Genomic DNA, 27,854 nt, shown 5'->3' with positions numbered 1-27,854 from the left:
TGACAGAGTCAACCCACCTGCTGGAGGACAGTGACTGTACCTGTTGCCATTACATTACATTCCAAAAGGTCCCAAATTGCCAGAGTTTCGACCTCCTTGATGTTTCTTATAGGCAGCTCTTCTAAGCACTGACTCTCCCTTGTCCCCACAGCAACCAACTGACTCCAGTTCCCACCAATCCACTCTTTTAACTGGCTACAGGTGTGGCCTGTTAACATCAGGCCTGCTCCTACTCTTTAGTATTTAACCCAGCTACAACTCTTTAGGGGATAAGATCACATTCTATACCACCTTCACTTACCCACACTGTATCCCCCAGATGTACCTGTCACCCAGGACAGCACACATTTATCAGTGCAGTGCTAAGAAAACACAAGGTGCTGCCCTGACCTGAGTTACACAGCACTGAGCAGGGGCAATCCTGACCCCCTGTCCAGTGCTGTAGGGGAGAACCTGCAACAAGGGAGGAGTGGGTGGAAGTGGTACAACACTGGAAGGCCCCACTGAGGAGGGAGGGCAGCAGAGAGAATTCTGCCATGCCACTGGTAGCAGCAGGGTTTGGCACTGGGGATAAACTGCTGTAGCTGGGTGTGCTCACAAATGTCCCTTTCAAGCCCTAGGGAAGAGGTCAAGTCAAAAACAGGCAAGAAAATATTTTAGTGAGAAACCTAAGTTGCAAACAGCATTGGAAACAAACACACAAGTTTCTGCTAACTGTCATGAGGATTAGGGGGCATTTTCCCCCATCCCCTCCATCAGAGCTGCACACAGTACCAACTGACCTTTGATTTTGCCTGCACTTTGTACTGCTCTCAGGCTGAATTCCTCCTCTTTGCCTCTGTGCTTTCCTGTGAATTCCCTCCTCCATGCCTTCATGCACGGGACAAAATAAAAACCAGCAGAGCAGGAAACTCCAAATAGAGTGGAAACAATTTAAGCCTACACAGGGGTTTCTATTAAAACCCCAGCTTAATAATTTAGTAGCTTGGCACTAGCTCTGTAAAGAGCAGTGTGTAAAAAGCAGACCACCACCAACCAGCGAGTTCAATCCAGTGCCTAAAAACATCCAACCTAATGAGGGACAGTGGCCTGGGGGGGCAGCCAGTGGGAAAGCTGCCAAAAGCCAGCATGCCTCATTAAATGGACCAGCACAGGGACCCAGGCAGAATCCTCCTCTGGTTCTGAAGGTCTCCTCCACTGGCAGGTTCTCCACGTGGCCTCACACCAAAGCTGGCACCCACCAAGCTTCCCAGCAAAAAACACCCAAGGCCCCCCTTTCTCTCCATTCCAATAATTTCCATCTGCTGACTTTATGCTCCTTGTGTAAGTATGAGTAGCATCCACTTACTGATGGGGAACAAGGGGAGAAGCTGATACTGACCTGCAGTAGGAAGAAGAAATGCAGAGTGGCCTCCAAGCACTTTGGACACATTCACAAGAGCCATAAAAAAGCTGCCTCACAAGAAAGAGAAAGGGTGGAAGTGAGTATTTCCTTACACCTACATCCAAGTTTGCCTGCTGAGGGAGGCCACAGCAGCTGCACAGCCTGAGACACAACAGGGAGAACTGAAATGGAGCAATTGTGAGGAAAGGTCAATTTTTACTCATTCTGAACTTGGTCTTTTTAACTATTAAAAAAAAAAAAAAGGAAGCTACATGTTAATTCCTGGAGATAAATGCCAATGTTTCTCTCAGCTTTCCTTGAAGCAGGCCTAAGTACACACTCACATCCTTCCTACCTCCTCCCCCTCCAAGGGAGCTCCTCCAGTGGCAGACCTTGTGCTTTTATCTCTCCTGGCATGCAGTCCCATTCCTCTGGCACTCAGGTGGGGCTTTCAGGTTCTGAAGGTCAGCCCTGTTTACCCACCACAGGGACTAACACTGGCTTGCAGGAATCCATAATGAGCAGGGAACACACATAAGAATGCACCTCATTCCTATCTATTTAATTCTATATATCATAGAGGAGCAATAAAAAGCATCTGAAAAGGGGGAGCTGAAGGAGAGTCTGGTCCTTTGCCTACAGCCAAGGCAGTCCAAGACACCCCTGAGGTCAGTGAGTGAAGTTGCCTTCTCTGAACAGTTCCCATCAACTCTCACATCCCTGCCACAAAGCCCTGCACATTCTCATCTGGAAAACATTCAACTCTCAGCCTTCTTGGCCATCCCAGACTGTGAAGCTCTCTGGGAAGCCCAGCAAGACACCCCAGAGTCAGCAGTTCTTCACTGTCCCAAAACAATCTGAGAGTGTTTATTTGAGCCATTGTTTCTGCTCTGGTTCCTCCAAGCTCCCTACCATGCCAGGCCACCAGAGCTGCAGAAAACTGAATCCTACTGCCCTGAACCCATCAGATGTGACAGATGTGAAGCAGCAGCATTGTCACCAGCCCCTGACAACCAACCTGTCCTTCAAACATCACCACTCAGTAAGCTACAAACATCCCCAGCTTAATGGTGTACAAGCTTCTGGAGAGTTCAAAGACTGAAGCTTGTTAAGAAGCAACAGAACAAAGCAGAGGGCAGAGCCCAGCCTGTGATGTCAGAGTCCTAATTTTCATCAAAGCAAGAGGTTCTGCCCCATCTGGAGTTGAGGAAAAAAGATGTGTTCTCAATGAAGGGGTGAGAGCTCCTAATGCAAATGTTATTTTTTTTCCAAAAATCATTCCTCCTGTCAAAGCAGTAAACCTGAGGCTGGACATGCCCAGAGCAGAAGAGAGGATCTTTCTGCCCTTCCTACATCAAAAAGGATGGAGGTGTTTCTTCAGTTTTCTTTCAGAAGCACAGGTCCATAAAAAGGGACAAGCTTAAAACTCACCCTCATCATGACACACTGTTTTTGTACAGCCAATTCCATTCAGAATTTGTGTCTGTTTCTGTTTCAAAGCTCATGCCTCCTCTGTGGATTATCATCAGCAGGACACTAACTTATGCCTCAGCTTCACATTTAAACATGAAATGACATCTACTGGGCTTTTCTTTCGTCAAATGAAACCAGATTAATAATTACTTCCAACAACACTGCAAGATGGATATTTCCTCACTTAAAAGGGCCCCAGCACAGCCCCTCCTACTACACCATTCACATTGTCAGCCCTGAGTCCCCTCTGCATTACACAGGCCCATTTGTAACACCACACTGATGAAACACAAAAACAACTGAGGATACTGTCAGACATCTTGCACACCATAAATTCTTGCATTCATTTAAAAATTCTTCTTGGCCCACACTGCCAAGCAGAATAAAGACATTAATTTAGCCCACAAAAAGACTGAGGTCAGCACTGGCCAATGCCCAATTCTTTTCAAGAGACCACACTGAAAACAAACCAGTGCCCATATATATAATACACACACACACACACATATATATATATACATACACTTCTTACCTGGCATGGAATTATAGTACCCCTGTCATGGGCACATGAGTTTCCTAAGCTCCCAGAAACAGAGGTCATATCTTATCAGTTCAATGACTGAGAGACTGAAAAGTGCAGCTAGACACATTTTCCCTGGTTGCAGAACAAGCAAATGCAATCAGAAGTTCATTAAACTTGGAATCAAATTTCTAGAGGCACTGCTGACATTCACAACAAAACAAATACATGTCTTAAGAGGATGTTCGGACATTCCCAGCTTCTCCAGTCCCTCCCAAATGCCCAGAAGTCAAGATGATGTTTTTGTTTCCCCCCACATTTAGTAACAGCCTTCAAGAGCTCATCCAGACATGCATGTGTCCTTCTGTCCCAACAATTTCCTCTCAGCTGGAAATCCATCCTGTGGATTTCCCCTATGGCTGCCCCTCCAACACATACAGCTCTAAAGGTGCAATCCTTATTCCAGAAAGTTCCTTTTCTAGAACAGCACTCTGAGCACAAGCAGCCTTTCCTCCCCATTGTCAGGTGCTTGACTGGGGTTAAAGGAACATTTTCCTGCAGCTGCACACAAACCACAGCAGAAGGCAGCAGGCAGGAACACGACTGCATGGAGTATTAGTCACCCTGTGCTGGTGTGAAAATACTTTTCAATCAACACACTTCAGACTGAAGACAGCTCCTCTTTCTCCACTGCCTGAAAACAAATGTGCTCCATGAATGGGGTTTTTTTTCTCTTCCCCCTTCTCTTTGATAGTGTCACGCAAAGCCAGCACAATAGATCATGATGATTTCCTGATGCTGGGAGCATCCCCTGTTTCTCCCACCCAGCACACTGGGAAGTGACAGCCTGACTGGGCAGCTTCTGTGCCAGGGATGCCCAGCCACAGATCCCAGCTTCAGCTCTCATGGAGCTGTACCCTTCCTCTGCCCCCCTGCCAGATAAACAACTACAGTTTGTGTTTAGGATTTCCTTATCTAAGATCAAAACCACTGCCAAAATATTCCTTTTGCTCCCTCTGTGATCTGTAAATAATCGCCAAGGGTTATTCTGTCTAAGCATTGCACAGATCACAATCAAGCTAGAGAATGAAGAGTAACCATTTTAAGTGGCTCTGGAACTGAATTATAGCAATATTATCAAGACCCTTACTCCTAAAGATCTAAATTAAATACATGTTTAGCCCTTTAGGTCTACAGTAGATACATGAAAACATGTATCAACATAAGCTGCTGCACCTGTAAATCTGATTATTCTGGGAGGCCTCGAGACACACAAAAGTGTTAAGAATTCCAAAGAATAAGAAGGTTTGTTCTTGAAATAAGCTTTTCCACCTTTATGTCAGTCTTTCCCTGCCTCTTGTGTTATCAGACAGGAGGTGTTTGTCCCTCCCTCACCTCCCAGTCTTCCCAGCCTCCCTCTTCAGCGGTTTGGTGTTCTGGCCCAGGAGCTGGCCTGACAGTCAAAACCAGCAGGGTCACACGGTGAAAAGCACCATCTCTCCCCCTGCATGTGATCCTGGCTTCCACAGCCTTTGCTGTGGCTGTATCAGACTTAATGCACGAGATTCCTGAAAAAGCAGAAAGGAAAAAAAACCCCAAAAGATCAAATTTTACTAGTAAGCCTTCTAAACTGTCACCAAGAAAAGGTCACAGTAATTTCTAGCTCATTGTCTTTGATTAATAAGAGCTGTCATTTGCTGCTTTTGTAGAACAATCTACATCCATCTAAGAACTCATCTCTAAAATTTGTCATGGCTAAAAATGCTAAGTTACATCCTGAACGTTAGACATGCTTCCATACCTATTCTAAATAACCAAGTTTAAGAAAAATAAATACAAATATGCCACACAAACAAGATTATTGCACCTGTGTGTGCAATATTCTCACAAAACCTCTCTTTTGTGGAATATAATTCCACAGTAATTAATAACACATTCCTGATCTGTCTTTAATCAGCTGTTCCTGGAAAAGAACAAATACTTATCTGTTACAGATCTCTTGCCTAAAGGACAACTTGCACAACTCTTATTTCAGGCTACCTAAAACTTCTGCTAGAAAACACAACCTTCAATCTCCTAGTTTCTTGATTTTACACTGCTGACACATTACTTGAATGCTACAGGACAACAGCAATTATAAATGTTATTTACAGTTATTTATTATGTTATTTAGGGTGTAATTTTATAATAAGTTTCAGTTTTGTACTTTCAACATGTCAGTATGACTAGCTTTAAGCAAGTTGGTTTTGCCATCACAAGTAAGCTTTGATTTGAAAAGAGATGACCATTATCATTAATGAGATGTTTCTCAGAAAACACCATTCTCATTTCAGAGTGAAAACAGTCAGCACCATTACATTTGCAAGCCACATGAAATGAGCCAAGTACACCCCAGTGATGTTAAGGGAAGGTTCTACTCCTTCATTCCCAGAAGAGAGACTTTCAAGGCTGACTCCACCATAACTTCCACAATGCTGAAGCTCAGACATGCCAGCAATTTTCTGGAGGTCCCAACATCTGGACAGTAAATCTTTGGCTTCAGGAAAGCCTCAAGGAAATCCTGAGCACTGTATATCATTTACAGACCAAGCTCCTCTGAGGCTATAGAGTATTGTTCAAAATACAGCAACAAGAGTACAAAACCATCAGAGATTCACACAAAAGTTCAGTGTGGCAGCAGTGCCAGCTCTGATCCACTCTGAGCATTCATTTTTGTTGTATTCAGGTGCAGTGGCCCCAAGATTCACAGAAATCTGAGTATTTCTTTCCTCTTTTTTTATGTCTACTAATGAATCTCTAGAATAAATTGGTCAAATACAAGAAGGCATTTGAAAATTTGTACTACAGTCAGGTAGAAGGACTTGTAATTGAAAAGTAGTTCAGTTTCTGTGTAGTCTTATGTCAGGCATAAGGAAGAATTAAATTCTCTAGACTGGATAAAGCAAAAGGAAAAGCTATAACCCAAGAATTCTTTCTGACATTAAAAACTCTTATATATTCTTTACCATAGACTGCTGTTATGTTGATTTCTTTTACAACTGCTACCTGAGTCTCTTTTTCAGCTGGAACTCATCTGATTGGGGATTTTATCTTTCAGACAATTTGCAGCAAGTCCAGCAGCCACTCTTCAAATGCATCACTTGCTGTTCCAGTTAAAAAAAAGTTTAAAAGTTTTATTTTTTTTGTCCAGTTCACTACAGTTTTGGCATAGTTCATACATATGATTACAGGGAATTTTACTATACTACAGTTCAACATTTTATCCAGGCTTCTAGAGGTAGATGACACATCCAGTCAGGAGCAATGCCCTCAGGAATTAATTAATAGTAAATCCTATGTTTCATACCTCAGAGCAGTGTTGCAATAATGGCAAATAAACGTTCTCATGTAGAGGCATTCATGCCCCAGTGGCACAGAAACATTTAGGAAACCCTTCCCTTCATAAAAAGCAAGATGGGCAGATTACTTGCACTAAGGTTTTGTAATGCTTTCAACATGAAGTCACCTCTGCAGATCACATCTGATTGTTGCCACAATGCTCATTACGGGATTGCCAACACAAGGTCCACCCTGCTCCCTCAAGTACCAACCACCATCTTAAAGTCATCAGTGCAACTCCAAATATTTGCAAGTAAGGCTGGCTAACCTGTCTAAAACAAAGATTCAACTGCTGAAAAGCTTCTAGCCAACATTCCTGGCACCTCCACACTCCAGGCCAATTCTCACTTCAGGGCAGAGTTGACACCTTGAGAACTTCAATGCAACACTGCAAGAGGACATAATAGTTAAGAATGAAACTTGTGAATTGACTTTTCCTGTATCAACACAGTCCTTCAGGGAGGGAGAAGGCCATTTTTAGTCTACATTAATGCCAAACTGATTTAGAAAGAGAAATCCTATCATTTTCTGTCATCATTTGACTAAGCCAAACAAGCAAAGCTTTTCCAGTTTCCTCCCCGAGGAAACTCCCTACTCCCCACACATCCCTACAGCCCTTTCCTTGTGTTTGAGCACTATGAGAGCTGCCCACAGTGTGTCAGATGAGATCCCAGCTTTGTGCAAGACAATCAGCATCCTCAGCTTTCTCCTGCAAGTACAAGTTGTGATTCACCCCAGGTTGATACTTCTTTTTTTCCTATCTTAAACCCCTTTCATGCCCAAGTCCACCATCAAGTCTGCTCACTCTGCAATGAAATCTAGCACTTCGTATTTCTATCTGAAGTTCTACAAACTTGGGGCACGGGGTTGTTGGAGGGTTTTTCCACCTGGGAAAAGAAGGCTAGAATAAGAAATCCAGTTTCCTAGTTTAATTAATATATTAATAATAATCCTGTGAGAAGGAAGTGAATTATGTTCCTTCTGGTGCCTGATGAACATAAACTCCATGCACTAATCCCAATGAAAGTGTTACTAAAAGGTTTTGCATGCCAGACTTGGGATATTCAGTGACAGTCTCTTAAGCACCTAAGCTCTATAATAATACAAACCTTTCTGACTGCTAGATGCTTGTTCAAGCTTAATTTTCTTCCTTGGAAATTCAGTTGTGGAAAGGATTCCAGTTTAGATCTTTTCTCAAAAGGCCATAAAGCACAAGAGAAGGGAACATGCTGGAACTGATTACACACATATATTCTAGGAGCAAGGGACTGCTCTTTTTATGACACCATACAAAGCAGTGCATGTCAGCAAAACAGATTTCAGACTGCCACCAGTGCAAACAATCTTTCCTCTTCCTTTATAACTGCTAGATCCCTTCATAAAGTTCAGGTATAGCAGAGCACTGGCCATCTGCCTCAGGCATACACTGCTAGACATTAATTCTCTATATTGAACAACAATTGAGAAGCCTTTTCAAGAGCATTTTCACATTTTGGTGCTGGCTGGTTAAGACACCACCCCACCACTTAGGTATTCAAGCTACTTGCACAGCAGACTGGAGAAAAATGAGCAAGATCAACTAAAGGACACGAAGATTAACATGTTTCCAGCTTAATAATCCTGTGCATTTATTTCTGCATGATGGTGCCTGTTGAGATTCCAGTCTTTATAAACAACACTTCATTGCTGATGAGAGGAGACATAAAGAGCTGGACAGATTGTCACAGTCCTCATCCATCAACTTCCACGATGCCAAAGACTAAATTTAAGGTATTTATTTCTTATAGAACACAATGTTCCCTATTTTTTTCTAAAGGGCAGTGTGGCATTAAATCCCTTGAAAATACAAGTGGCATTTGAACCAAGGTTCTTCCCCTTTTCAGAAATATTATAGCACAAGGGATCTCAGACCCCTTTCCCTGGATTTGAGGCATTGGTAATTTAAGTCTGTGAACCAAAAGGCCCAATATTGCTTGCAAGTTAACACAGCCTCATCTAGAACATCTTTATATACTGTGTCAGAATTAAACACAACTCCACTTTCACTTTGGCCAGGCTTCTTTTAACAGGCTTAGTTTTGATTCCCTGAGCCCTCCTTTTAATGAGCTGAAAGGTTCCTTCATGGGCTGCTCCATATGGGCCTTAAAGCAAAGGCCTGAAGCTGAAGATGCATTTTGGACTTAGTAAGGCCATTCATCTTTTCCTGGACTAATTTAGTTTAGTCAGAAGTTCTCAGGACATGTCTGCTGAAAATAGATTTCACAGTCTTGGAAACTCAAGTCTGAAACCACCTATAGGGAAACCATAATTAAGAGGAAATGGCAATAAACACCTCACTCAGATGAGTCCTGAAACAAAACAAACCAAAGACCAGGCAAAAAACACCTCCCTGAAACCTGCTCTTCATTTGAGTCTGTTCCCTGAAGGGACACAGCCCAGCTGTGACTGGAGCATGGGATGAATCCCAGGCACTTCAGATCTCTCTGCCCATGGAGGGATGGAGGTAGGAGAGTGCCTGTGGTGTCTCACACAGCAGAAGCTCTGTGTGCTTACAGCAGTGTGCACCTTGAGTCTCACTGCAGATGTGCCTGACACTGTCCCCAGCCAGGCAAAGTCCTGCCAAAGTTCCTGGCCCAGATCTCATTCATTGCTGGTGGTGGAACAGCTTCCTGCACTTAGGGCAGCTTTTCCCTTTACCATCACCTTCAGGGACCTTGCCCTTCAATTTTCAGACTGCTACAAGGTGTCCCTACCACAGCCAGCCCTCCCAAAGAATTTACAGGTATGAAAGAAGCCATAATGCCTGCCTGGACAAGATTCATTTAACTATCACAAATAGAAAAGCAATATTTATTATATTTTAAAACGTGGGGGGGGTTTCCCCCAACTCCCACCCATAGATGCGTGCCAGCTTAGACTGAGACATTTGAAATTTCACTTTGTATTGTAAAAACTGCTTTGTTTTCAAAATTATTGGTAGTCTGGGATTCCTGTGGTAATAATAAAAGCTACAAATAACACTGCATCAACATTTGTTTTAAAGGCAAAGCATCAGAGCCTTCCCATTTCCAAATACATCTTAAGCATGGAGTATGCAGGAATTACATTTGCCTTTAAGGGTACATCAAATACTTCAAAAACACAACCCCATTGACAATGCTGGAGGTCTAGTAAGAAATGCTGAAGATCTTTTCACTCAAAGCTTCTTTGAAAGAAGCTTAGAGGGCTTTCAGTTTCCTCTCTGCTTTCAAAGAAATAAGACAGGCCTCAATTTTCACATGTGACAAGTAATTTTTGTAAGCTTACCTTCAGATATTTTGTAAGATGTGATTTTTGAGAAGCTTAGTACATTGTGAACAAAACAATCCTTTTTAAGGCACTGAAACTAGACTATTTTGAAGGCACACAAAACCATGGGCCCTTTCTGAAAATTTAGCTCTGCTCCCAAGCTTTTACCTATTCTACTTGTTTCCTATTCCCTGGTATTCACCATCCCTACCACATGACTCTTGAAATTGTCTCCCTGGCACCCAAAACAGATATCCTCCACTGGTAAGGACTTAATGTAAAGTAATCCTCTCTTATTTGCTGCTTTCCCCCATTCAAACCTTTAGAGCTGGTCAACATTTGCCTTCAAACTAATCTTGTCCAAAACCCTGTTTTGCAGATCACAGAACTGGAGCAGACACTCCTGGTGAAGAGAGCATATGTGGCTCTATCAAATCCACAGCAGCTGGAGTTCCTCAAAACTTCCAATGAGTTACAGTGCAAATCTATAGTATTTTCCCTAAAAAGATGCAAGCACATCCTCTTTCTTTTTCTTGACAATGAAGACAAAATCTGTTGTCACAAGTAAATCACTCCCTTCCAAAAGCAAAACTCATTCTGGTATGAAAAAAGGCACCTGAGTCAATCACCTTCCATCCTGTCTTCAATTCTTTCCCCTTCAAGGCATCTCTTGGATAAATGGATTTCTGCTCAAGAGAGAACAGTCACAGCCACCTGGAAGCTGCACAGGGTTCTACATTTAGGAGCAGGCATGGATCCAGCCAACAGTGCAAAGAGATTCTGGCTGCACTGGGAAACGGGATGGAGAGCAAAGCCAGACTGCACTGCTCCCTGAAGGCACAGATGGCTCTGCTCAGACCTGCAGTCACTGTCATGCAAGTAGTTTTCTTTTTTGGTTTTTTTTTTTTATTTTTATTTAGCTCATTCTCTTTCCTATTCAGAACCATTGTAATTTATTCTGTGTGAACCATTGTAATTTATTCTGTGTGCTGATTTGCAAACCACCACACTTAATTCTGAGTTATTGAGAGCCAATTAGTTTACAGCAGTACTTCTGAGTTTTGGCAGAATCCAGGAAACTTCTTTCCTGGTGACACAGACAATGAACAAAAGATATTTGCTCTTGGACATTTTGTCAAGGAAAGACTAAAAAAATCCTGGCTGCAGGCAGTGTGAGTGCAGCATATTATACAGCAGGAATATTAGTAGAGTTAGAGTCTGAGAAGTGAACATAACTCAGAAAAAAAGTAAGAAATCAGAGACTGAAGCTGACCAACATTTTGTAGAAAGTTAAAACCATCAGTTTTATCAGTATCATCACTTGATAAATCTGTTATCAGAAGAAAAACACTTCAGTATTTACAGGGTTAAAGAAAGGGAAAGGGAAATACTGGCTACCCAAATGAGGATAAAAGAACTTACTGTCCCAGCTCGTGCACACATTCTGCTTTTTACAATACACTTGATTTTCTCTTTCATTTTTAAGCTTTACTAAGGGTCAAAGTTTTGTGTACATGGCAAAACGAAATCATTGCTGACAAATGGGTGAAGCCAAAGGCAATTTCCTTTGTCTGCACTTGTAAGGAGAGACATCCCCTGCTCTGGTTCAGCTGCACCCTGGCTTGTCAACAACTGTCAGCAGTGGTTCAATTTAGTGCATCAAGGAGAGCCCAAACAATTTGGAAAGAATGATTTAAGCCAAGTGGGTCCCACCCAGATCCTCCAGAACACACATGCAGAACAGCCAAAGCAAGAAAAATATTTAAAAATTATTAGGAAAACGAACAGTAAAAACCCACCAGATCTGGCAGAGAGACTGAAAGCATCTGAAGTTGCTTAGAAGTTGTGACCAAAAAAAAAAAAAAAAAAAAACAAACCAAAACTAAACCACAGCTGATATGTCAGTTCTCTGACTTACAGAATTCCTCATTTCCCCATCACTTTGTCAGAGGAGGCTGTAATAAAGAAGCTAGTGAGACTATCAGTATCATAATTTAATTTATTTTAGATGAAAGATAATCACAAGCTTTATGAAGCAGAAGAAAACCAGCATAGCTAATTTGAAAGGGACTCTGCCACTTGCCCTACAGAAGGCAATCCCAATTAATGAATATTGCTCTGGTGGTGTCTACCATGACTTTAAATCATGCCACTATTCCCTCTCACACTTTAACAGCCAAAAGAATTACAATCTGCTTGGATTAATGCAGTACACTGTCATTAGGCTGGCAATGAAATCCCATTTCTGAGATTGTGTGATCTGAGTCACCAACACCTGCAAATATCTTTACATCTTGTGTAATAGCTGGCCTCAGATCTTGATACACCAAAGTAAAAAGGCCTTTTTAATGCTTCCCACATTATTTTGGACTTACAACTTCATGATGACAGCAGCTTCTCCAAACAGCACATGAATCAAATTTATTACCCAGATTGTCATGTGGGATTTTCTTAACTCTAAGCCAACAGAGCAACAACAAATCAAGGTCAGTGTTTTTACTTGGTGAATATAAATTAACCACATGCTCAAAAACATTTTTTTGACACTGAAAAGGTATTTGGTCTCAAGGACTTTTGAGATATGCAGAATTCACCAGCTCTTCTACACGTCTGGAAGTATCTGAGAAAACACCTGAAGCAACCTTTCCCTGTCATGCCAGACTCTTGGTTTTAGAAAATAAAAAAATCTGGCAGCCATTCTACTGCTTCCAACATCAGCAGTCACACATGAGAAAGACAACCTCACTGCAGGATGCTTATCCCAGGAATTAATACATTCCCAAACAGTATCATCAAACATCAAACATTCAATATTTCAACTGATCAGTGTTCCAAATGATGGTTTAGTGGTAAAACAGCAGCACAGGAGACCTTTTTGCCATTGAGGTCAGAAATGAGATGGCATGTTATGGGCTTTGAGAACAAATCAACTGAAGCACTACCTTGTCCAGCCACAGAAGATGTTCAGATAAATGCTTCCTTCCTTAAATTAGAAGCTAGCCATGGAGCACAATACAATCTATGCTGTGTCACAGACATGTTTTCTGAAAAATCCTTTCCTTAGGATTTTTTCTCCTGAGAAGCTGAGAGGCCTCAGGAACAAAATGTAAACAATGATTGTCTGCTGCTGTGGAATGCAACAGGTGGATCCATGATTGGTCTCATGTGGTTGTTTCTAATTAATGGCCAATCACAGTCAGCTGTGATTGTCCAAGTCAGTCACAAGCCTTTGTTATCATTCTTTTTCTATTCTTAGCTTGCCTTCTGATGAAATCCTTTCTTCTATTCTTTTAGTATAGTTTTAATATAATATATATCATAAAATAATAAATCAAGCCTTTTAAAACAAAGTCAACATTCTCATCTCTTCCCTCATGGTGGGACCTCTGTGAACAGCACCACAATGCTGTACAGACCTAAATAAGGAACGCTACCTTAAAACTTCACTCATCTTTTACTTCTTGGAGAGCTGCTTGCAGCACCTGCCATTCCAACAGAGGAGCAGCCACTGCTCATGGCCAGCCCTCCTGGGGCACAGCCACAGCGCTGCCCTGGCAGGAGCTGCAGTGCCAGCCTGGGCACTGAGCTCGCAGGGCACAGCCACAGGGCTGCCTGTAAGAGCTAAAATGAGGGTTGTGGGGACTCCAGGAAGCTCTTCAAAATGCAGTTTATTACATCCAAGATGTTACAGCAGTCCGGGGTCGTGGGTGACAGAGTTGTGCCCACAGCTGTCAGCTCCAGCTGCAGGCAGGCCTGGAGACCCTTTGGTTTTGGATACATTGCATTATATACTTTTCTTTGCTGAGCATCTTAATACAGTAGAACCAGAACCTTAACTATGATCTATATCCTATCATAACTAGTATAATTACCATATTCATTTTACTATTCTCCAATCACTAAAAGTTAGTACATTACAGTTTAAGCTAGAAGTTGTTATTCACTTTTCTTGCAATGGAAAATTCTGAGACCTTTTTTCTACTTGCAACTTTGCTGACTTGTTTGCCTGTGCCACCTTTCTGCTTGGTAAAAATATCTTCTTGTTTGGGGTGGGTTTATCCTTTGCTCTAAGCCATAAAAACCCCTTCTAACTAACAGACCCTTTGCCTCCTTAGTTATCCAGTAAGACTGGCTCAGCAATTCTTTTCTTCTAGATCAAAACTTGCTTCCATCTCTATTCCTTCATCAGACTCTACATTCTGCCAGGCATACATATCTGTGAGGCTTCCTTGTCAAACTTGCATCCTTCCCAACAGCTGCCCTGGCAGGAGCCGCAGTGCCAGCCCGGGCACTGAGCTTGCAGGGCACAGCCACAGGGCTGCCCTGGCGTGCCTGGGATGCCACAGCTCAGCCAGCACCATGCCCAGCACAGCCCCAGCCCCTGCCCAGCCCTCACCTCCTTGATGCGTTTCACCAGCGCGTTCTGGTCGAAGGCCACGGCCTCGGCGCACTGGTGGAGATGCTCCTGGTAGCGCAGGCACAGCTGCAGCACCTGCTGCGGGTCCAGCTTCTCCAGCTTGGTGTTGGTTGGGGATGTTTGCCCACTGAGGAGTCCTGCAGAGAAAAGAAGGCACAGAGTTCATCTGACTGCTCATGCTGTTGATTGAGTGCGACCCAAGAGACAGCAGAGTGGCATTCACGTTCTCTGAAAAATCCCTTCGCCCAGGATTTTTCTCCTGGGAAGCTGAGAAGCCTCAGAGAAAAAGGAAAACAATCATTATCTGATTTGCTTCTCCTCTGTTTTGCTCACATGTGGAATGAGTTTGGAGATTGTTTACCACAGGTGATTGGTTTATTGGTTTCTGCTGTGAATTGTTCTCACTCATTGGCCAGTCAGTGCCAAGCTGTGTCGGGGCTCTGGAGAGAGTCACGAATTTTCATTACTATCTTCTTAGCCTTCTGTAAGTATCCTTTCTGTATTCTTTAATATAATATAGTATCTTAAATAATATAATATAATAATATTTAATATAATAGAGTATCATAAAATAATAAATTAGCCTTCTGAGAACATGGAGTCAGATCAATTTTTCCTTCCTGCCACAGGGCACCCCACAATACAATACAGAACAAACCCAGCGGACAAGATTTGTGAGGGGTGATGAAAAGCTAATTCAGAATCATTTAAGGATGTTTTGAATTTACAGCAGTGCATAGAACAGTTTGTCACAAAGCTTGGCTCTCCCTGACAGAGCCTAAACAGACACTAAATGTAAGTCCATCATGCACATCTCCTCAGTTTTCAGCAATATGCTAGTCCTGTTTTTTCTCCTCCACAAGCAATCCTAAACTGTGAAGAATGAGCCCTCTCCTACTTTATGTAAGACAGAAGAGGAAGGAGTTGAAATCTGCTTTCTCAGAAGGGCACTGGAGTCATACTATTTTCACCAGACTCACACTGCCAAGACCAGAGCTCTAAAAATTCACTGCTCCCCCAAAATAAACCTGAACAAACAAATGGCCCACCTTAAGTTAAATTATTAAGGGTGAATTGTCTGCATTTTCCCTACCTTGCCTTTTTTAAAGCTTCAGAACTCTTCTACCTTCTAAGGCTTTACTTTACACTCTCAAAGACTAGCAATATACCTCTTTTTGTTTCTTTAGTATGGAATTAAGATCCCTACCTACTTTCATGACCAGGTTTCACAAAAAAGTTCACCAAAAAAAAAAAGACATCGTACTTAAAAGTGGGACACTGGTAATATTCAGAGGAGCAAAACTGCCCAGAGAAATTTCTCCTGCCCATTGTTTGTTGCCTACATAGTGCAACTTGAGAATGCCTGTGAGCTCAAGCATGTGTGTGCCACACTGACCACCTTCCCCACAGCAGCTGGAAAAAATTTTCCTTCAGCATTAGCACAACTCTCTTCTTGTTGGGACACCATGTGTGACAAACTGCACATACACACAATGTGCTTTTCCCAAAACATCCATCAAGCTATGTAAACTGAATTCAGTGACTGCACGCATGTGCCCCCTGGGACTCTCATTTTACAGACAGGAAAAGACATTAAAACAGCAAATGTAAGCAAGTATCATACTAAGCAATTAAAAAGTCATAAATGCCAGTTATTTGGATTGGAAAAGCTCTTCTAAGAATGTACCTCAGTGGAAAATGGAAAGTATTTTGAATGGCCCCCGTGCCTATTGGAAGCTACAACTGGTGACACTGAGCTCTAGCTAAAGCTCAAGAACAAAATAGAAACCAAGAAGCAAGTCAGAAATATCTTATGAATATGAGCAAGCTAAACCTTTTTGAAAACATTTGCAGACCAAAATGAAAATAAAACTAGGACAGTAACTTCATCAAATATGGAGAAGAAGCAGGTTTACATTTCATCAACACTCAACATCTTTTTCTCCCAGGATGCTCTCAATCGCTCTCCACACAAAACCTCATGACAAGGGATTTAAAAAAAGGTAATTTTACTGATTTGTCCACTACAATTGTGTTGCCTCAGTCAAGAGGTCAGGAGAGGAAACAAACCATTTAGTCTCAAAACCCTGTATTAGCAACAAATCAGGTTTATTTTTTATATTTTGGAGGGAAACAACATCTTAGATGCAGATCTTTCAAATCTATTTTCAGGTAAAGTACAAAAATGTGACAGGAGCAAACCCACTGAATGAAATAAGACTTTATAAAAATTGTTTATGTTTCATATTCTAGTGCTTCCTCAGTTCACAAATTGGGATCTTTTACAATATTATCTTGTCAGGACAAATGTTCAAATAATGTTGTCAACTTTTAATATGCTGAATGTTCACATAGGAATGAAGAGTTCACCATACACCTGAGGCACTTATCCTGTCTCTGCACTGATCAAATACATGATGCTATCAGCCAGCTAATTTTCTTTTATTACTAATCTCTCACCAACTTCAAGAGGAAAAAGAAAATTAGACACTGTTTGAGAGATTTAATTAACATGAAGTATGTACTTTGGCCAACTTATGCTGCTTATGAAAATTCTGAAGTGGAACAGGGCAAGGACTGTAAAATGAGCTAATAAAGAACATGCTACTTAAACTCATGTACTTACAGCCTTGCACAGGTTATATAATGCTAAAACAAAAATTAATAAACCTAAGCCTCTCATTTCCTATCCTGAAAAACACAAGCTCGAGTGAAGGGAGACATTCCCTGTTCAGCTGGAATGCCTTCATAAGAAGCAGAGGGGAAATACAATCCAGTACAAATGTTTGGACTAGGGATAAAAAACAAACATCATATGCTGCATAAAGATAGACTATGGTATTATTCTGGGTGATGCAGTAGGGAGAAACCAGAGGAATTAGCTTATCCAAAGACCTCTGGGGCAATGCTGACAATGCCAGAGAACAGTTTAGCTTATTTTCAACTTGCAAGAAAGGAAAAAGTACAGTAAACAAGAGCCCCAAAAGGCCATGCAGCCTGGCAGGAACTCCCATTGTCAGAAGGTCAATCCACCATTTTTTGCTGCTCACTGTAACCACTTACTAACCACACTATAAATGTTAACATTTCTTACTGACATTCCCCTCTGCCCTGCTCAGGTGTGACCCCACCTGGAGCTCTGCATCCAGCTCTGGGGACCCAGCACAAGACAGACAGGGATCAGGGACACAAAATGGTCACAAGGCTGGAACACCTCTCCAGGGAGGGAAGAGCACTGGGCTTGTTCAGCCTGAGAAAGAGAAACCTCCAGGGAGACCTTATTAATATTTAAAGGGGCTTGTGAAAAAGACAAAGAGAGACTTTTACCAGGTGACAGAACAAGGGACAATAGTTTTAAACAAGAAGAAATTTAAATTGGACATAAGGAAGACACTGTAAACATGTCTTTAAACATTGTAAACATGAGGGTGGTGGGAAGCTGAATGTCCCATGCCTAAAAGTGTTCAAGGTGAGGTTGGATGGGACTTTGAGCAACATCATCTAGTGAAAGGGAGTGAAAGATGTGTCTGCCCATGACAGGAGGTTGGACTAGATGATCTTCAAAGACCATCTTGTCATCCTCCTGACCAAAACCTCCCAACCATCTGATCGTCCTGCCAACCAAAACCACTCTATGATTTAATTAATTTGCTGCATTTTGGTTTTTAGTAAACCTTATTTATATTAATATAATATATTAGTAAAAATCTCTCCTCTTAAAAATTACTGCTTCCTTCTTAAAGCCTTGTCCCACATTTTGACCTCTCCACTGAACAGGGCCATCCCTCAGTGCCTGGTCTACATGTGGTTTGTAAGAGGATATGAGATCACATCTGTTGCAATAACATATTTATTAGGTCACTCTTACAAGTGCCAAAAAGGGGAGAGACAGAGGTCACTGAGTGGTTCAGGCTCGCTCCTGAAATATCCAGAACTCGAACCTGGCCACCAGCACATCTCAGAGCAACCAACCACTGCTGCACTATCCCTCCTGCACTGAGGAAATGGTGTTCCTGGGATTTCTTCTGTGGGATTATTACTCCCAGCCCCACAAGAGCACAGCTCTGCTCTTAAATGAAAAGAAAACAGCATTGAGAGCTTTCATTTCTTATTAAACCGAATACTCATTTTTCAAGCTGCTGGTTCTCTTCCAAAGGAGGAAGCACACCAGGAATCCTCTGTGTGGAGGATTGTCTGGAGCCTTGGGAAGAGGCTCCTTGGCACATGAGCGATACAAGACACCCCAGCATGAGGAGGGAGGGCTCCACGGGGGTGTTGTGGCTGGAGAGAACAGGAATGGGAGAACAGGAGAAGGCTCCTGCACAGCTCCAGTGCAGAGCAGAAGGGTTTGGCAAGTGCCAAACACTGCACAGTCCTGGCTATCCAATTACACCATAAAACAAGGAAGACCACAGACCACCTCTGTGCCTGCCATGATGACGAGACAGCAAATCTCCCACCTACCCACACATCTGGTCAGCAAACAGCATGACCAGGAGGTGACAAACAGCAGCTGGGACAAAGAAAGAGTCACATTTCTAAAGCACAACGATGCTTCAGAAAAAAACAGCTCAATACACCAAGTATGCTGTGCACAGAGAAATATCATATATCACTACAAGGCTAGCTGACCCACAGACTTGACAAATCTGTTATTGTTTCCATATTCCTTGGCAAAGCAGAGGCATGTTAAAACCATTTTCCTCCTACTTAGTCATCTCCTTGCTGGTTCCAGGTCAACATACACGTCCAACAAATCATATCCTACTGAGCAGAAGAAAGCTGTTAGTTTAAAAAGCATTTTTATGACTAGAAGTGAAGTTCTTGAAAGCAAGCTTTTCACGCAATGCTGGTTCTACACACATACAGAACACAGGACCACACCATGGTTATGTTCTGCTGCTTTAGTGGGCAATCCCAACAACATTTTGAGTGCTTTCCAACCTGAAAAGCATTAATATTTCATTTTGACTTCTGTACTTCCACTTGTCAATCCCCCTTTCAACCAGTAACAGCAGGCATTACAAAAAGAAAAACAGTAGGTTGTTAATTTATTATTACAGACAGCAAAGCATATGATGTTGTGGGGTCTTGTTACTAATTCTAAGGCCGGAAAGAGTTGCTGTCATGAGCCAATCTTTCTGTGGAATATAAGAGAGGACTTCAGAAGTTACACCTTCCTAAATCAGGCCAGAAATTTGCCTTGCCCAGAATACTGCTTCCAACATCTAACAACAGTGAATATTAAGGGAAAAAAACCATATTTTTCATACCTCATAAGATATTAATAAAAATTTCAGGCAGAAAAGACTGTGCTCAGTGAAGCTGTGGATACTTGAGTTTCACTACTCCTTTTTGAAAGGTGTATTTTTATCTCCACAATGTCTTGTGACAATAAGTATGATGCTTATTTACACAGCATGAAAAAACCCCTTCTCACTTGCTTTATGCTCTGTAGTTGTGCTGTGACCCGAGAGAAGTCTGAGCAGGTTGTACTTCATCCCAACATCCTTGATCCAGTGGGGTTTTTGAGCTTGGAGTCTCCTCTCCCACAGATAATTGAATTTTTTTGATTACCTCTGTAATACCTTCAAACATCTCTAACCTGAGACCTTACTTTTCTCCTTAAAAGCCAAGTCAGTTCTTCTCCAGAGTATACTGGTCACAAAAAATGCAGATGCTTTTATAACTGCTACCCCTTTGCAGGACCTGCTAATCACCACCACCCTTTTTAAGAGTGTGCATTACAGTGCACAGCATCACTTCTTCCCAAGGTTAAATAAAGCATCAGATTGCACACCATGGTTAGCAATGGCTCCTCAGCTTTACAGAGGCATTCCTGCTGCTGGTGCCTGCTTTTGGAGGGTTATTACAATGGGCATTACCATTTTTTCTAAAACCTCTTCAGTGAACTTCTCATTCATCCTGGTAAAGAATGATGCTTTTCTGAAAGTCCTTTCTGAAGGCAATCCCACAGACTCTCCAGCAAGCTTCTAGAGAACTCAAAAAGCTTTTGGGTTTTTTTTTATTAAGTACACACAAGTAGAAAATGGCTTTCCTTCAAGTCATTTTGAAGGAGATTTCTGTTCTGCTTTTCTGATGATTCCCTAAGTAATCCAGTACAGTTTTAATCTTTCACTCTCCTAACACAAGCTTCTTTTTATTTGGGTTTGGGGGTTTTTTTTGTTTGTTTTGGAGTGTGGGTAACTTTTTGCCTACAGGTCCCTTCATACTGCTTTAACTACACTGCTTTTCCTTCTACCATTCTTCAAACCCACCTGTGCTGCCTGAAACTTATTTCAGCCATTCCCCACTTCTCTTGCCACTCTCTTTTTTTTTATGATATTCCACTTCATAAAATTATTCCAAGACAGTAAAATCTTTCAGCTCTTCTATTCCACATAAATTTGAGTAGATTACAGTTACTACAGCATATAATAATAATGTAGTATACATAAAAGAGTAATTTCATTTACTATCATCAAGGCAGCATTAGTTCCAGCTCAAAAATAACTATGTTTTTCAAGTCTCCAGGAATATTTCTGTGTTCCAAGGGTATTTAAAACCTATCAACCCCACAACATGCCTCATCAAGCATTTCTAAAGCTCTTAGGTAGAAGCTGCCCAGTCTGGTCAGCTTCTTAAATAAAGTCTGGCCACAGATTCACTGTCATCATTGTCTTCCTCGTTGCTATTTGCATGGGAAGATTGTTTTGCCAGTACCTTCAAGATTCCCAAGTACTAAAAAAAGATCCACACAAGAAACAGATGAAATTACATCCCTGAAGACAGAGTCTTGTTTCTTGACCACTGCTGCTTGCACATGTTTGGAGGCAGCAGATTTTGTTGTTAGCTGCAATAGAGAGCTCATTTCCATATATTGTCTATGCAGGTGCACTTCATATATCATCTGCTGAAAAGAAAGAATTGCACACCTACGTGCAGCACAATAAAAGATATTAAAATACTTGCATACAGATATTGTAATCAGATTTACAGGACTCTTACTAAATGCTTTGAATTCTAATTGTGTACTTCCTCTCTCATTCTCAAAAACCAAGAAAAGATTAAATTTTTCAGCAAAGCCTGAACAGTTAAAATAACTTTTCTGAAGGTTGTTTTGGTTTTGTTGTGGGGTTTTGGATGGTTTGCTTTTTTGGTTGGTTGAGGAAGGTTTTGTTTGTTTGTGTGCTTTTAAGAACACTTGAGTTAGGAAACATCAATATTTATACACTCAAATTTGAAAACTCAGGCCACCCCTAAGAAAAAGGCAGTTAGTAAAAGTCAATCATAAAGAAGCTGAAAATGAAATAAAAATAAAATCACTACTATTCATCCAGAAATTTTTAAGCTGAAGTGTTCATGACTTCATGATATTTTACTCAGAGCAATTAATTTTCTAAAAATCTCACTAAAAAATTACCTTGTACTAAAACACATATTCACTCCAAAACAAAAGTTGGCTTTGTTGCCTGTGTATATTTTCAATTCCTTTGAACTTTAGTGGGGGAGCACAATGACTGTAGGCAAACTGAATAGTTATTGTGTGAGCAAAGAACACATTTGTATTGTTGCAAAGAATGTTGGCTGCAGCAGCAGATTTTCCCTCTACTTTGGAGTGGGTACCATGTGAGCATTTACTTCTGCATGGGTGACACATGGGCTCACTCTCCTCTTGTCAAATCCTTTAAGAGGCAACTTTTCTGACCACAGAGACCAAATATGTGAAGCTGAAATAAATCAGAACTGCTGCCTCATTTAGATTGTTAGGAACCTGAATGTCCAAAAGAAAATGAAAAAGCAGTGCACCATCTGCAGGTGCTGAGATTTCAGTCTGGAGTCACTAAAGATGTGCCTCTCTGCAAGTATGAGATTGCCCAGGGGTTACACCTTCAAAAAGTTCCTAGAGGGTGCCACAAAACTGGAAACTTCTGGTAGGGAAAAAGGTACATAATATACTCTGAAGAAAGCACACAGCTGCATTTTGTCAACTAAAAGTGTCAAGATCCTACTTAGGCCATGTCCCCATGAACTTTTCACTTCTAGAGTACAGAATATGGAAAATAAGTGGTTTTGACTACACAGTTCCAATATCATAGGTTCAACTTCCTGCAACAGACCTCAAAGTATAAAAATAGACACAAGGGTGGAAAAAAGGACAGGGTTATTCACAGGGAAGTGAGAGACAATGCTCTTGTGCTGTGCAATGAACTGTGTTTGCTTTGCAACACCCTTTTTTTTTTAAATGAAAATGCACCATGAGAGACCCATGGGGTACAATCATCTGATGAGACAAGATGTCATATCCAAGGGCTGCAGCTGATAGTCTGACTAATCTGCAAACCCAAAAGCTACAAGCCTAACAGCATCTTAAAAGATGAGGAATTGAGACACCAAGACATTAGACCATTTATCTGAGACCACATGGAAGCTGCTGTCCCTTGGCCTGATGACTTCAGCACCAGAACATCCCTCCCCTTCTCTGACCTTCAAATTCCAAACACCAGAGGGACAAGCAGCAGAGGAGCCTCATTTCCTACACAAGGGCTGAGCACTGAGCATTGACACAGTTTCTCCCACACAGATTCCCAGATTATCTACTAAAGGTTCATAAAAGCCAGAGCCAAATCAACAGATTCTTCCTTCTGACTCCCAAATTCAGGCTCCACGGAAAGGAGGATCCAACTCCCACCTTCCTCACCACAGCTCTTGCACAGAAAATTATTCACTCCACTGAAACCACAGACAACTAATCCTGTGGTTTTCTCTTTCCTCTAGGGTAGCAGAAGGAATCAGACCACCACAAGATCAAACACTAGAGCTAGTCCCAGGAGAGGCAGGAGAGGGGGAAGGAAAGGACAGAGGAGAACTTATCTGCTCCAGCAGCAACAAGATGTCACTTCAATTATTTTATGTGTGCAAAGTGAGTGAGTTTATGTGTGCAAAGCCTTGAGTGAATCTCAACTTTACCTGCCCATCCATTTTCCTTAAAATAATGGGACCTTAACTACATTTTCTCAGTCTCTACAGTCTCTCTCACTGCAAAGTTTTCTAGGCTGTAGATGGATGAGAAATGGGACAGCAGGATCAAATAAACTCCATTTCTTTTAAAGATTTTTTTAAAAAAATCTACAAGCCAAAACCCATGCAACTGATTCTATTACTAGTATTAAAGATAAGCCTCACAGCAACTTTTATTTTATTTTAGGCAGTAGTGCAGGGGTGTTCATCCACAACATAGCCCATACCAGGAGGAAAAAAAAGCCCCAAAATACCAGCATTTTGTGGTTTAGAGAAAAGGTGACATCTAAAATCACTTCTAAGTACAAGGGCACCCATGTGAAGTTGGGGTACATTTGCTATTCCACAATAACAATAATATTCCACAATAACAAATAATATAATTCAATAATAACAAACAATAATTGCTATTCCAGCCTGTGTACCCACACTAACCCCAGGTAAACAATGGGGCACATGCACTGTGCTGCTTACACCAAGAGCCCAGAAGTTTGGAGAAAATTAACAGACAGCAGTGTAAGTTTACTTTTGGGCATTTTCTTCAGTTCAGATGTAAATCTGAGAGTCTTGTTTGCAATTTATTTTCACAGCACAGTATGGAGCAAGACTGATCAACACTTACCAACAGGTTCAGCAAGTCCAAGATTTCAGTCCTTTTCCATGCATGGAGAAAACTGTTTTAAAAGTGGTGGAGAAAACCTTCACAAAAAGAGTTCCTTTTTAAAGAAGTAATAGGATCTCTGGGTGAATGTTTTAGCAGTACTTTATAATTGAATGTTTTATCAGTACTTTATAATTGCAAACCAAACCCAGTGCTGGTGCTGGTATAACCATCATTTATATTCATGAAACACAGTTCCTCTTTGGTACTTTTTACAGAATCACAGAATATTCTGAGTTGGAAGGGACTCACAACAATCATCAGCTCCAACTCATTTACTTCCTATCAGTTTTGTACCCACACAATACAGAGGGTGGCACATTGCCATGATAAAAAGAATTATGGCCATATCATGGCCTTTGCCTATTTTTCAAGAGCATTATTTAGAATGTACATTAAAGAAGCACTGTCTAAAATACACTTTGGCATGTTCTAGCCACAGGTACTAAGAACAGTAATTTATCTCTGCCGCGGGCATTCAGGAAAATACAGCAAAGAACAGGAGTAAACTTGTAAATGCAACAAAGTTGACATTTTCTACTTTATCTTCTTTTCTCACATGAAACCCAACTTATCACTCAGCAGTTTTGCTAGCAATGTGGGCTTCCATGTCACATGCAATTTTAATTTGAATGACACTTTTCTACTCTGAAGGCTTTACCAGCCTGACATGAAATGGCTGCACTACTCAGGAGTAGCAAAGTCCAAGTGGGGCTGAGGAAACATTTGATTTTTGTAATCCATCCATACATAGCTCATACATCATATACTTTACAGAAATTAGGAAATGGCTCTTATAACAAGTTTAACTGGATTCTCTTGTTTTTTAGGGTAAATGGTTATCTACTAAAGTATCCAGAGGGAAACATGGAGCTGGCATGAAATTATAACAACAAATTTAGGATACTGAAAGGACCTAAAAGTTGAGTTGGAGAGGGAAGCAGCCTACAACACACACACTCTATTTACTTCTGACATTATTTTTAAGAAACTAATCACTCAGCTTGGAGGGCCTTATTGTGGCACCTAAAACATTCAACAGTTACACTTATAGAAGTAAGTGGCTCTCTGTGCTCTGTGTTACCTCTGTATTTATCATCTTCTGTCAAATACTGTCAAGTGCAATGTGCCTTGAAGAAAGACAAAGCACAAAAAGGAATCCTTAGCACAAAGTGTTTTAAAATTCTCAGAAGAAGGGGGAGAAAAATAAAGCAAACTGCACCTCCTCAGTTTACATTCCTTCTGCAGTTCAGTAAATGAACTCATTAGTAAAAATATTATGAAAGAGAGTAATCTCACTATTAAAATAAGCTGCTACTTCAGCAAGCTTTGAATACCTAATGACAACATGTGTGTGATCCTGTCCTTCTAGGCAGCTGCATTCTAGGAGTGCGTGCACCACTTCTCTGTAGTTAGAAACAGTCAGAATATAACAATTCATTCATTCCTCCACTTAACCCCCTCAAAACAGGGCAGCTGTCAAAACATCCCCCCTTATTTTTTTTATTTTTCTATATCCAGCCTGCTGATGGTGTGCTCACACACAGCATGAACCAGTTTCCTATGTCTGTCATGGAAAGGATCAGTCATTTTACAGCAAAAAGTCACCACAAAGGTTTTAAATAAGTGGCAGGTGGAGTTTTGCTCATCCTGAATCACATCTGCCTCAAGGTATGTTGGGGTATTAGCTGTTGGTTTCTTTGGGTTTGGATTGAAGGCACTTGAGATGGTAGTTTATGTTTGGACTTAAGTGTTTATTATTTTTATTAGTAAAATAGTTTCATTACTGTGAGTTTGGTAGCTTTTCATTAGAAGGTACAAAATGGTAAACAAGTTTTTGTTATAAGATCTTTTAAGACTAAACTATTTAATTAAGAACTGACACTTAGATTATTTTCCCTTTTAACCCAATAACTGATTCCCAAGAGTCTGTAATGCAGACTTTTCTGCTTAATTACAAAATGCCACCCTAACCCATGAAGAAGGAAGAAGTATGAAGAAGAAACCCAGGATGACACTCTGTGTCTTCTATCTTGCTTCTATTTACAACATAGTAAAAATCTCAAAACTTAATTTTTTCATCTAAGTAGTACACCTACACTACTCTCTATTATCTGTTTTACACTTTTGTAGATTCTAGTCTGTCTTAAAGTCTAAGAAACTTTCTCCATTAATAAAAGTCAAAGTCAGTGCTCCCCTAAAAGTAAAAATCCCAAAACAAATTTAAAAAATATTGCCAATACTCTAAGTTTCCACAAAGGTACTTATAAGGTCCATTACACTACCTATACAGCCTTTCCAGCTGCAAATCCTCCTAGCAGTTGGAAAAGTCCCCAGTCCCTGTTAAAGACACTCTCAGAATTACACCCTGAGTCGATCTTGGGGTGCTGACCTGAAAATGGAACTCATCTTGTTGCTCTGCCATCCTTCCTTGCTTTTCTTGTTCCAGCTCTGGCTCTCACTGAGCTCCTGCACAGATGGATTCAGCCCTACCAGAAAACTCCCTACTTGTCCCTCCTAGATTCTCCTCATCCCCCTGAGCCAAGCTGGCTCACACAAAGCCACAGGTGTGTCCTCCCTCCTCACAGCTGTTACATCGACTCTCCTGCTCTGGAGACAGACAGACAGACACACAGACAGACATTCTTCCACAGTCTGGGGCAGAGTCTGGCATGCAAACTTATAAAAGCACCTCCCTGAGCACAGAATTCACTCTTGGCATAATCCTCCTGCACTGTGAGGAAGATCATGTTATGGAATACCACCAAGGAGAGTAATTGTGGTACACAAGGACATACTAATACCAGATGCTCCTCATACTAGAAAATATGCACAACAGCCAAATAGAACTACAAACACCGAACAGTTACTCAGCTGCTGAGTTTAATATTAATATATATACATGTCCACAGAGCTCACTTTCTCTTCATTGAAACAATACTTGGTTTGTGACAACAATTAATTCTGCAGCTATTAACAGAAAGCAGCTGTTCCAGATGTTGTTTTCATATCAGGCCCTATGCTAACATCTTCAGTTTTGCAGTGATTTTTAGCACTGCTTTTTCAAACAAGACAAAAGCAGACTGACAGGTAGATTTCAGTAAAGGCCATACTGAAGTTGTAGGAGAAGAATTTTGATCATCTGGGATCATCTGTAACCACAGGGGTGATGACAGAAGAACCATTTTTTGTTCTGAAATTATGAAGCATTTCTTGTTCTTACTAATATAAATACACATCAACATGTTGACTCCACATCTCTGCTCTAACAATAAAAGACTAAAAGCAGTAAGGAAACAAACTGTGGTAGTGCAGACACATATCTGCATATCTGCATCTCTTCCTGGACTGGAGAAGAAAAAATAGGAAAACCAGCTCTACATAAATACAAGCAATAGCAACATGTAACAGTATCTGCCTCTTCAACTTATTTAAAATTAAGGTATAAAACAATTTAGGACATGTTAGAACTTTAAAGCCCAGAGCTTTTACTTCTTAAGAATCTCCTAAAAATTCACTAGAACCTTAAATATTTTCATGCAACCGTGTAGGTAATGAATGTGTGATTTTTTTTTCCCCCCTTCTTTTGACTTAATTTAGGAGAGGAGGACAGCACTTGCAGCAGCAGCTAAATTATTTGTTTGATTCTGAAAGCTTTGGGTAAAGGAGTGGAACATGCAACAAATCTGATTGTTCCTCCTCCCCAAGTGAA

At 41.1% G+C, this 27,854-nt stretch overlaps 1 protein-coding gene across 2 annotated transcripts in view; it reads right to left on the bottom strand.

Moving 5' to 3' along the window:
- Nucleotides 1-27,854, bottom strand: part of BORCS5 (BLOC-1 related complex subunit 5) — an 81,543-nt gene that overhangs the window by 6,625 nt on the left and 47,064 nt on the right. For both annotated transcript variants that reach the window (XM_058805093.1, XM_058805092.1), the window contains one exon: nucleotides 14,440-14,597. In XM_058805093.1, coding sequence (XP_058661076.1) covers nucleotides 14,440-14,597 — 158 coding nt within the window. The remainder of the gene's footprint in view (nucleotides 1-14,439; nucleotides 14,598-27,854) is intronic.

The sequence above is a fragment of the Ammospiza caudacuta genome, chromosome 5 (assembly GCF_027887145.1).
Source record: "Ammospiza caudacuta isolate bAmmCau1 chromosome 5, bAmmCau1.pri, whole genome shotgun sequence".
NCBI classification, from domain to species: Eukaryota; Metazoa; Chordata; class Aves; order Passeriformes; family Passerellidae; genus Ammospiza; species Ammospiza caudacuta.
The sequence above is the reverse complement of the archived record's forward strand: the minus strand, read 5'-3'. Positions and strand labels throughout refer to the sequence as shown.